The sequence below is a fragment of the Sciurus carolinensis genome, chromosome 1 (assembly GCF_902686445.1).
Source record: "Sciurus carolinensis chromosome 1, mSciCar1.2, whole genome shotgun sequence".
Lineage (NCBI taxonomy): Eukaryota > Metazoa > Chordata > Mammalia > Rodentia > Sciuridae > Sciurus > Sciurus carolinensis.
The window spans coordinates 36,274,978-36,285,025 of NC_062213.1; the positions used below are offsets into that span (position 1 = coordinate 36,274,978).

Here is a 10,048-nt window from a genome sequence, read left to right on the forward strand (position 1 = left end):
GTTGGGGGGTGAATAAGGAACCAAAGCCGAGCCATGGATGTCTAACCGGGACCGGCTGCAACACACAGGCAGTTTTCCTTTCAGAAACCCAGCCTGCCTCTGACAGGCTGGGGGGTAAGATTAGGGTGGGGGTGGGGGCGGTGTGTCTTGGACCCGGCCAGGAATTCCACCTCCAGGCGCCCCCAGGCTGGAGGCTGCAGACTCCTCCTCACCCTATCCCCACAAAGCGGTTTTCAGGCAGGGCGTTTCCGAAGGCCCCGGAGTGGGGTGTGGGGTGTGGGGGTGGGGTGAAGGTCTACCTTTGAAACAGCTTGTAGACTGTAATTTAAACTTCGACTACACCGAAACCAAACTCGATTCCGCAAGCCGAGTGTCCGCGCCAGAGAAAGATAAAAAAACTCAGGTCTACGGCTCTTGGCTACGCCTCTGGCCCTGTTGCCGGGGCTTCCTGCAGTCCCCAAGCCAGCCTCCCGGTCGCTCAGGAGGAGGGATGGGCGGGGCGGGCAGGGGCTGGCACTGCTGCCGGCGCCGCAGATGGGGAGGGCGAGCCTGTGCCGGCTGCCGGGTGTGGGCGGGGGGTGCGTGAGCAGGTGTCTGTTCGGCTACAGGGCTCCCCGCCAGCCCCCAGCCCTGGTGCTCCCCACGGCTTAGCGAGGCAAAACCTAGCAAATGCTCCAGATATACAGCTCAGTTGGCCACTGGGCTCCCCTTTCTCGCAAGACGCGCAAGAGGACGGCACTTCCAATGCAAATATCTTGGCTCCGGCCCCTGGGCTTCCAGCCGCTGCCTCCCCCGCCCGCTCGGCGCCCCGCCCACTCCGTGGCGGGCTGAGACCCGGCCGGCGCGAAGGGGACGGGGCGGAGCGGGCATCCCTTCCCACCCTCCCGACGTGGGCCCGGCCCTCCGCAGTGCCTGGGCGCGCCACCGCGCCTCCCCGTTAGGCCCCCACCCGCACCAACTCTCTCCCCCAAGCTGGGGAGGAAGACAAGCTGTCGGGGTGTAGATGGGGCGAGGGGCGTCACTGAGTCAGGTGGCCACGGGAGTTCCCCAGGGCTGAGCCGAGGGAACACGCTGCCGGGGGTTGTGTACACGCTCCACTGACACAGCTTCACGCTGCCGGGCAGCCGCTGATCACGCGTGGCCCCGGAAGCCCATTGGCCGGTGCCTCACACACCTTTGCTGCTGATTGGCCATCCGCAGGCCCCGCCCCCGCCCCCGCCCGCGGCGCGGGGTGGCCGGAGAGGCTACCTGAATGGGGAGGGGGCAGACGGCGCGGAGCGCAGCGGCGGGAGCGACGTCGAGTGTCTCTGTGCGCCCGTCTGTGGCCAGGCAGCCAGCAGCCCAGCCGCCAGTCACCTCGCCGCCTGCGTTCAGGCAGCCAACCATGCTCAACTTCGGCGCTTCTCTCCAGCAGGCTGCGGTAAGTCACCTGGGGATGCCCCTGTCCTTCCCTTCCTTGCGGTGTCTAGGGGCCAGCGGGGTGCGAACCCCTAGCCCCTGACATTAGCCACGCCTGAAAACCTGGACTGCAGCGGAGTCTTAGGGAAGGGAATTTCTGCTTGCAGGCTGTGGGCATTAGCGAGGGTATGTAAGCTGCAGAGAGGGTCGGAAGATGCGACTGGGACCTGGAGACCGGGAAGAGGAATTATGCTCCTAGATGTACTGAGGAGGAGTATGGGCAGCTCCACAGGGAGACCTAAGGAGGCTGGCGAAGAGGAGGATTACTGAGGGGCGAGGAGTGGTGGGGAAGGGGCTGCTGCCCTGGCACCGAGATTTGGGGAAAATGTGAAGGGAATTGGAGAGAGGGAAGGGGGGGGGCACTCTGCACCTGGCACTAGGGAGAGATGCCCCTGTCTGCACCAGGAGTGCGACCCATGGTGGGAAACGGCTGCGCGCAGTCTTTCGAGGGGCCGGTGTCCAAAGGAGCAGCAAGAGGCTGCTCATCGTAGGGGGTCTGAACGAAGACTTGCAGGACGGAGACTGCCAGCTGAGGACCCCCAGGAGCGGGCTGCTCAACAGATAGCCCGGGGCTGGGGGAAGGGGTGCCTGGCATCTGCGTGGGGGATGCCACACGGAGCCTGTGGTCGCCTAGGGGGACGAAGAGACCCCGCGGACGTCGAGAGGGACACCCATCCCCGGCGAAGACAGGTGGCCGCCTTCTGACGACTCCTTGGAGGGGGCAGGGAGCTGCCTCCGGGGCCGAAGGGTGGAGAACGGCCTCCAGCAGCTGGGCGGGAAGGTGGGCGGGGGAGCCGGGGCTGCGAGACACGGGGGCCGCGTGTCAAGGCGGGAGCTGCGGCCGTGGGGGCTGAGCGTCTGGAACCAGGGCCTGTAGGAGCTGCACGTCTGAGAACTCGCGGTGGCGGGCGAAGGCTGCCGGAAACCGCGGGGAGGGGGCGCCGCGTCTGCGGGGAGAGACGGGGTGGTCTGAGGTCCCGCGGGCCGCGTGGGCGGGAAGCGCCGAGGGCTCCGCCGGGTCCCCCGGGGCTGCGGGCGAGAGGAGGGCGGTGGCCCGGCTTCCGCGGGGACCCAGCGCCTCCTTCCGCAGCCGAGGCGGAGGCCGGGGGTGGGCCGGGAGCTGGTGTGCCCGGGGAGCTCCTCGTCCCCGAGTGACCCAGCCCCGGCCCCCGCCAGGGGCGGGAGCGAGGCTCGGCCTCGCTGTCTGTTCCTAAGGGAACGGCGGCTCGGGAGAGCTGGAAGGGGCGGGCGCCTCCAGAGCCGGCGCCGCCCCGCTCCTCCCCTCCCCTCCCCTCCCTTCCCTCTTCCCTCCCTCCTCCCCTCTCCGCCTCTCTCCTTCGCTCGCCGCGACCAGGCGCGCACTGTCGGGCGGTTGGCGGCTGCACCCACAGCCCCTCCCCGCCGGCGCAAGGGCGGGGGCCCCGGCTCAGGAAGTAGGGGAAAGGTGACGGCGCGGCAATTCCCAGTTCACGTTTCCTGAGCCGCCGCGAGCAGCCGCTGATCACGCTTTGTTCACATGCCTCGCCCCCTCCTCCGCCCCCACCCTGGGCCTCCCAGCCAATCCTGGCGCGGGCCGCCGGCCGGCTGGCCAATGGCGGGGGCAGGGGCGCAGGGACGTGCGCGCGGTGAGGAATGTTCCCAGTGACTCACCCGGCAGCCTCACTGAGGTTGGGGCGGCCCCATCGGTCGGTCCCAGCCAGCGAGGATCTCCCCCGCTGCCCGCCTCCGCCCCCGGTCTGCCTCCCTCATCCGAGCCTCCGCCCGCGCTTCCCTTTCCTGCCTCTCGCCCCACTCCCTTTCCTCCCCTCCGGTTCCCTTCCTAGCTCTTACCGGCTCACGCTCTCCTTCCTCCTACTTGCCTATCTTTTTTCCTGTCTCTGCATTGGTGTCTTGGAGAAGGCTTTTTTACACGTACATGCTCTGCCCATTACAGCCTTCATAAATGCAAGCTCGATTATGCAATTTCATTGTTAAGTGATACTTCAAGAGCAATGGCTCGTTTTCTTAGGATATCAGTATGAAGGGATCATGCATATTAAAAAACAAGCTTTGAGAATAATACCTGATTATCCAGTTTTCAGTATTGCGTTTGCTGGTCATGATTTTTTTCCCTAGCGAGCCATTGTATTAAAATATAGATCCAGTAAAAGGGAACACAGTCATAAAGAGGTTGAAACTTGACTAAAATTACGCTTGGAAAATTTCCCCACATATTTCACTTGATCTCTACCGTAGATAATCAAGTTTTCAAACCCTTTTAGACTTCAAATAACGTTAACTTGGAAGAAACCCTGGTGATCCCTGATTAGGACAAACCCATAACAAAAGGCCAGAGCTCTGTCCATTATACTTTATAATAAAGTTGGCTTTTATTTATTTATTTCCCCTATTAGGAATTTATGCCTCACAAGCCTTGTAGCATACTTTTAGTATTGAAAAGAAAGAACTTTTTGCAGAGACCTTCCTTAGTTGACTGATCCTTGTTGTAGGTGACTACAAAAACTGTAAAATACTTTTTCTTCTAAGCCAAGTGCTTCTCTTTTGGAACACAAAAGCATTGACAACTCTGGTCTTGGTCCCTCTAATGGTAACATGGTATTCTTTTCTACCTTACAAGGATGTCGGTGTTGGTGCAAACTAGATGAGGGGAAGAATGAAAAAGATTTTATTACCATGACGTTTGGGTCACTTGACAAGTGTAGCCAAACTTTCTAAGTATTAGAGTAGGGATTAGGGAAAAAGAAAAAAAAAAAAAAATATATATATATATATGTGTGTGTGTGTGCGTGTGTGTGTGTGTACATATATTTCAAACTCTAACTTGGAGTTGTGGAGTTGTAAATAAAAGTATTAGTATATCCCTTTGTGTTTCATTTGAAAGATAAAGTATGACTATAATCATATTCTTTTGTTTTTGTAGGAGGAAAGAATGGAAATGATTTCTGAAAGGTCAAAAGAGAGTATGTATTCCTGGAACAAAAATGCAGAGAAAAGTGATTTTGAAGCTGTAGAAGCACTTATGTCAATGAGCTGTAGTTGGAAGTCTGATTTTAAGAAATACCTTGAAAACAGACCTGTCACACCAGTATCTGATATGTCTGAGGAAGAGAATCTGCTTCCAGGGACACCTGATTTTCATACAATCCCGGCATTTGTAAGTATTATGTTCTTAAGAGTGGTGTAAACTATAGAATTTCTTACCATTTACCTAATAAACTCTTAGTTTCTCACACCATTGCTTGTACATTTCTCTTTTAGTGTTTGACTCCGCCTTACAGTCCCTCTGACTTTGAACCTTCTCAAGTGTCAAATCTGATGGCACCAGCGCCATCTACCGGACACTTCAAATCATTCTCAGATATTGCCAAGCCTCACAGTGCTACACCTTTCAAAGAGGAAGAAAAGAGTCCAGTGTCTGCCCCCAAACTCCCCAAGGCCCAAGCGACAAGTGTGATCCGTCATACAGCTGATGCCCAGCTGTGTAACCACCGATCCTGCCCTGTGAAAGCAGCTAGCATCCTCAACTATCAGGACAATTCTTTTCGGAGAAGAACCCACCTAAATGTTGAAACTGCAAGAAAAAACATACCCTGTGCAGCTGTGTCACCAAACAGGTCCAAATGTGAGCGAAATGCAGTGGCAGATGTTGATGAGAAAGCAGGCACTGCACTTTATGACTTTTCTGTGCCTTCCTCAGAGACAGTCATCTGTAGGTCTCAGCCAGCCCCCACGTCCCCACAGCAGAAGTCTGTGTTGGTCTCTCCACCTGCAGTATCCACTGGGGGAGTGCCACCTATGCCGGTCATCTGTCAGATGGTTCCCCTGCCTGCAAGCAACCCTGTCATGACAACAGTTGTTCCCAGCACTCCACCCAGCCAGCCACCAGCTGTCTGCCCACCTGTGGTATTCATGGGTACTCAGGTGCCCAAAGGTGCTGTCATGTTTGTGGTACCCCAGCCTGTTGTGCAGAACCCAAAGCCTCCAGTGGTGAGCCCCAATGGCACCAGACTCTCTCCCATTGCCCCTGCTCCTGGCTTTTCCCCATCAGCAGCTAAAGTCACTTCTCAGATTGATTCATCCAGGATAAGAAGTCACATCTGTAGCCACCCAGGATGTGGCAAGACCTACTTTAAGAGTTCTCATCTAAAGGCCCACATGAGAACACATACAGGTAGGTACCAACCATTCGCTGTTTATGTCTTTAGGGTGAATGTGTAAATGAAGAGGTGTCCCCCAACACTGTGATTACAGATATAAACTGGGCATATTGAAGCCAGTTCAGTGGGTGGTATTTACCAGTGCAAGGTCCACTGAAAGACTTCGTTAGTGTTTTTTTTAATTCTCAAATGATGATTCTTTAAATATCCAAGTAGTTTCTTTAACAAAATACCTTTAAAACTGTTAAACCGTATTTGTGGTCAGAAAACCTTTTTGGTTTCAGCTTTTATTGAGGGGAAATTTCATAAATGTGATGAGTGGAAATTGAAAATGGAGCAGTGCAATTCTTGTGTTAGTTCTGTAGTTTATTGACTTTTAATATTCTAAAAGTATCTCTTGCCTTTAGACATGGTTGAACATTAATTTATACAGATTTAATAAACATATAGGAAAAGTGACCTTGATTTCTTTGTCTCAGGGGAAAAGCCTTTCAGCTGTAGCTGGAAGGGTTGTGACAGGAGGTTTGCACGTTCTGATGAACTGTCCAGACATCGGCGAACCCACACTGGGGAGAAGAAATTCGCCTGTCCCATGTGTGATCGGCGGTTCATGAGGAGTGACCATCTGACCAAGCATGCCCGGCGTCACCTGTCCGCCAAGAAGCTCCCAAATTGGCAAATGGAAGTGAGCAAGTTAAATGACATTGCTCTGCCTCCAACTCCTGCACCCACGCAGTGATAGACTGGAAGGAGAAGAATCAGAACTAACTTTGGTCACAGCCAAGAGCCAGTGGTGGTGTCCAAATGCTTCCACTGCAAGTCTGTGGCCCTCAAGTGGGGGCTGAAAGCAGAAGTCACACAGCCTGAGGTGAAGGCCCAGCCTGGGTTAGATGACAAGAAGTGCTTTCAGCCACAGGCAGGTCACAGAACGGCAGGTTTCATTTCTTATAAGAGAGATGAGAGGGCTTTTATTCCTTTGAGTATTTTTTGAAGGTTTCAGATGAGGTCAACACAGGTAGCACAGATTTTGAATTTGTGTGCACATTTGTTACTTTATTTTTGCTGTTTATACTTGAGACCAACTTTTCAATGTGATTCTTCTAAAGCACTGGTTTCAAGAGTATATAGAGACTGGAAATATTACGGTACAGAATGAAGATAGAGAATCAGTTTGTATTATTAGGTAAATACCGTCATCTTTTCTTAGAGTTATCTTGTTTGCTATTCCTAGTCTATCCAGTCAACTTTGTGGGTGTAGTTATTAAATATATTTAGAACTCTCATTTTTACACTATTGTTGATATTTGGGATTGAACAGCTGTACATTGCTAAAGAGGGCCCAAAGAATTGGAATCCTCATTAATTTAATTGCTTTGAAAAATAGCAACAATTTTTTTTTTTTTTTTGCATTTTTTGTTTGAAAGTTTAACAAATGATTGTATTTAGGCATTTTATTATGTTTTGGAATTTAGTTTGCCTGCAGTTTCTTGTGTAGATTTGAAAACTGTATACCAACATGTTTTCTGTAGACTCTAAGATACACTGCACTTTGTTTAGAAAAAAAATTTGAAGATGAAAATATATATTGTAAAGAAGGGATATCAAGAATTTTAGATAACTCCTTGAAAAAGATGACTTATGTCATCAGTGAAGAACCCTTATGAGAATACAGTGTGCTTTATTGAATTAGAAAGCTAGTGATCATTATTCACACATGGACAAATGTCCTGTTAATTTATAGGAGTTTTGGGGGGATATGGAAATAGGTAGGTAGAAAAATTACTAGAAAATTCGCTTTTGTTAACAGTATTTCTGTTATATTCTGTTGTATAGTGGATGATATACACAGAAGTAAGTTTGAAATATAGTGGAAAATGTCATTGTTATCTTCCCATTTAAAATTGTCCTATATGTTGGGTATAGATTTCTGAAGACTGGGACCCTTGGAAAATAGTTTTCTCATTTAAAAAAAAAAACCCTCATGACAATTTGCACAATATTTCTTTTGTTGTACTTTATATCTTGTTTACAATAAAAAAATTTCCTTTGGTATATATAATTGGTTCATTGCATTTGTTAAAAACCATTCTTAACTCTTGCTTTGATATTAATCATACTATCTGAGGATTTCGGGTCTGAATTTCTCTCAGGGTCTCATTCAGTTGAAACTATAGGAGTATGTCTTTGACATGAATCAATTTAATATACAAAGTGAGGTTGCGTATCCATGTTGAATGAGGTTAGCCAGCCAGTTGTAAGAAACATTCTTGATTGGAGGTTGAAATTTACCCCTGACTTTCAGCAACCTTTTCTAGTAGCATTTAAGGTAAAAGGAATGCCATCTGATTATTACAAGTAATGAGACTGCTATGGCAATTGGAAAGACTGGCCTGTTATCCCAAGAGTCTAGAAGTCAAACTCAGATCAGTAATACCTAAAACACAGTAAACATATTGGTACTCAAGTAGCATGAAAGGCAACACCACTTCTGAAGAGAAACGCTTGTTAGCCACTCATCAGTAGGAAGGCTAGGGACTGGAAAAGCTAGTTGGTCTAAGGAATATAATGTATAGTGCCCAAGTTAACCTGACCTAGAGTCTGGTTTACTGTTGAACACCATAGTCAGGGTCGCTGTACTCAGCACTGTCTGTGGGACAAGTGTTCTAGTCATCTATGCACCTGTTACTACTTATTGTCTTGGAAACTATACTCCTACAAAGGACGCAGCTGCTGGAGAGAAGATCTGGACCAGCCTCCCTCCCCTGGAGTTCCTCAGGGTGGCTGCTTTCAAGAAGTGGGGATGGAGGAAAATGGTTGAAAGACTGCTCATCCCAATGCCCAGTGCTTGTGATGATACCACCAGTGGAGCTGCTACCTGGTGCTGTGTTCTTCCCAAGCCTAGCTGGCATGTGAATTTTTACTCAGGAATCTCTTTTTTTGGGGGGTGATGGCGGAGGCATTGGGGATTTCACCCAGGGGTACCTTGCCACTGAGCCACCTCCCCAGCCCTTTTTACTTTGAAACAGGGTCTTACTGAGTTGCTGAGGGCCTAGCTAAATTGCTAAGGCTGGTCTGGAACTTGTGATATTTTTACCTCAGCCTCCTGAGTGACTGGGATTACAGACAAGCACCACCACACCCAGCTCCTTAGGAATCTTGTAAGTAAATCAAAAGTTTTTCTTTTCTTTTTTTCAGTGCTGGGGTGAACTCAGGGGCACTGAACCACTGACCCACATCCCCAGCCCTTTTTTTGTATTTTATTTAGAGATAAGGTCTCACTGAGTTGCTTAGGGCCTTGCTAAGTTGCTGAGGCTGGCTTTGAACTCCAGACTCTCCGGTCTCAGCACTAGCCCCTGAGATTACAGGCTTGTACCACTGCGCCCCACTCAAAAGAGTATTTTTGATTTAAATGTTGGTGCAGGCTCTGATGTTGATAAACAAGTTGCTCAGAAAACAAGTACATGTTTAACATATTAAGGTATTAGTGTAGCTTTATCACCTCAGATTTGATTTCCGTCTGACATATTAAGGTGAAATTGTTGGTAGCCACTTTAACAAGTCTTTATAGATAATTTTAGACTTAGGTAAATTTGCAAAAATAGTTCCTATATGTATATCTTTCATTCATCTTCTAATGATAACATCTTACATAACCAGAGCACACTTACCAAAACTACTAAGCCAGATATGGTGGTGCATTGTGCACACCTGTAATCCCAACTACTCGGAGGAGGCTAAGGCAGGAGGGTCACAAGTTTAAGGTCAGCCTCAGCAATTTAGCAAGACTGTCTCAGAATAAGAAATAAAAAGGGCTAGAGATAGGAATGTGGTTCAGTGGCAAAGTAAAGTACCCCTGTGTTCAAAAACCAAAAGTCAAATAAAAAGAAGAAAAAGAAAGAAAAATTAAGAAATTAACCATATACTATTAACTAAAACCCAGAACTTATTGGGATTTCATTAGTTTTTCTACTGTCTTATTACAGGACCTACAATTATCTATAATGCCACATAGTTGTACTGACTCTAACTTTCAGACTGGTAGTTTCAGACTGGTAGTCAGTAATTTTGCAAAATGCCCCTCAAATTGTGTCTTGTCTGATATTTTCCCATGATTAGACTGAGGCTATGTATTAATTGAGAAAGCCACCACAGAGCAAAAATGCCCTCAGCACATCATACCAGGGAAGATCTGCATTGCTATGTTGCCAACCTCACTTGGCCAACGTGATGTCTGCTGAAATTTTCCACTATAAACTTACTACTTTTCTCTTTGTAATTACTAATATTTGGAGGGAGATACTTAATGCAAAAAACAAAAAACACCTTTTTCTGCTTAGACTTTCCTCTACTCATTTTAGTATCCTTATTTGGATTTTGTCTGAGGTGATGATTATTTTAACAATTTTAACATGCAAATGCTAATTCCCTAATCA

General features: G+C 49.0%; 1 protein-coding gene across 1 annotated transcript; it reads left to right on the forward strand.

Annotated features, from left to right (window-relative positions):
• The first annotated feature begins 1,109 nt into the window (after window positions 1-1,109).
• Klf10 (KLF transcription factor 10) lies at window positions 1,110-7,669 on the forward strand. Its single transcript, XM_047523948.1, has 4 exons — window positions 1,110-1,420; window positions 4,379-4,612; window positions 4,717-5,629; window positions 6,095-7,669. The coding sequence occupies exons 1-4, from the start codon at window positions 1,253-1,255 to the stop codon at window positions 6,352-6,354; spliced, it is 1,575 nt and encodes a 524-aa protein (XP_047379904.1). The 5' UTR covers window positions 1,110-1,252; the 3' UTR covers window positions 6,355-7,669.
• Window positions 7,670-10,048: the final 2,379 nt, after the last annotated feature.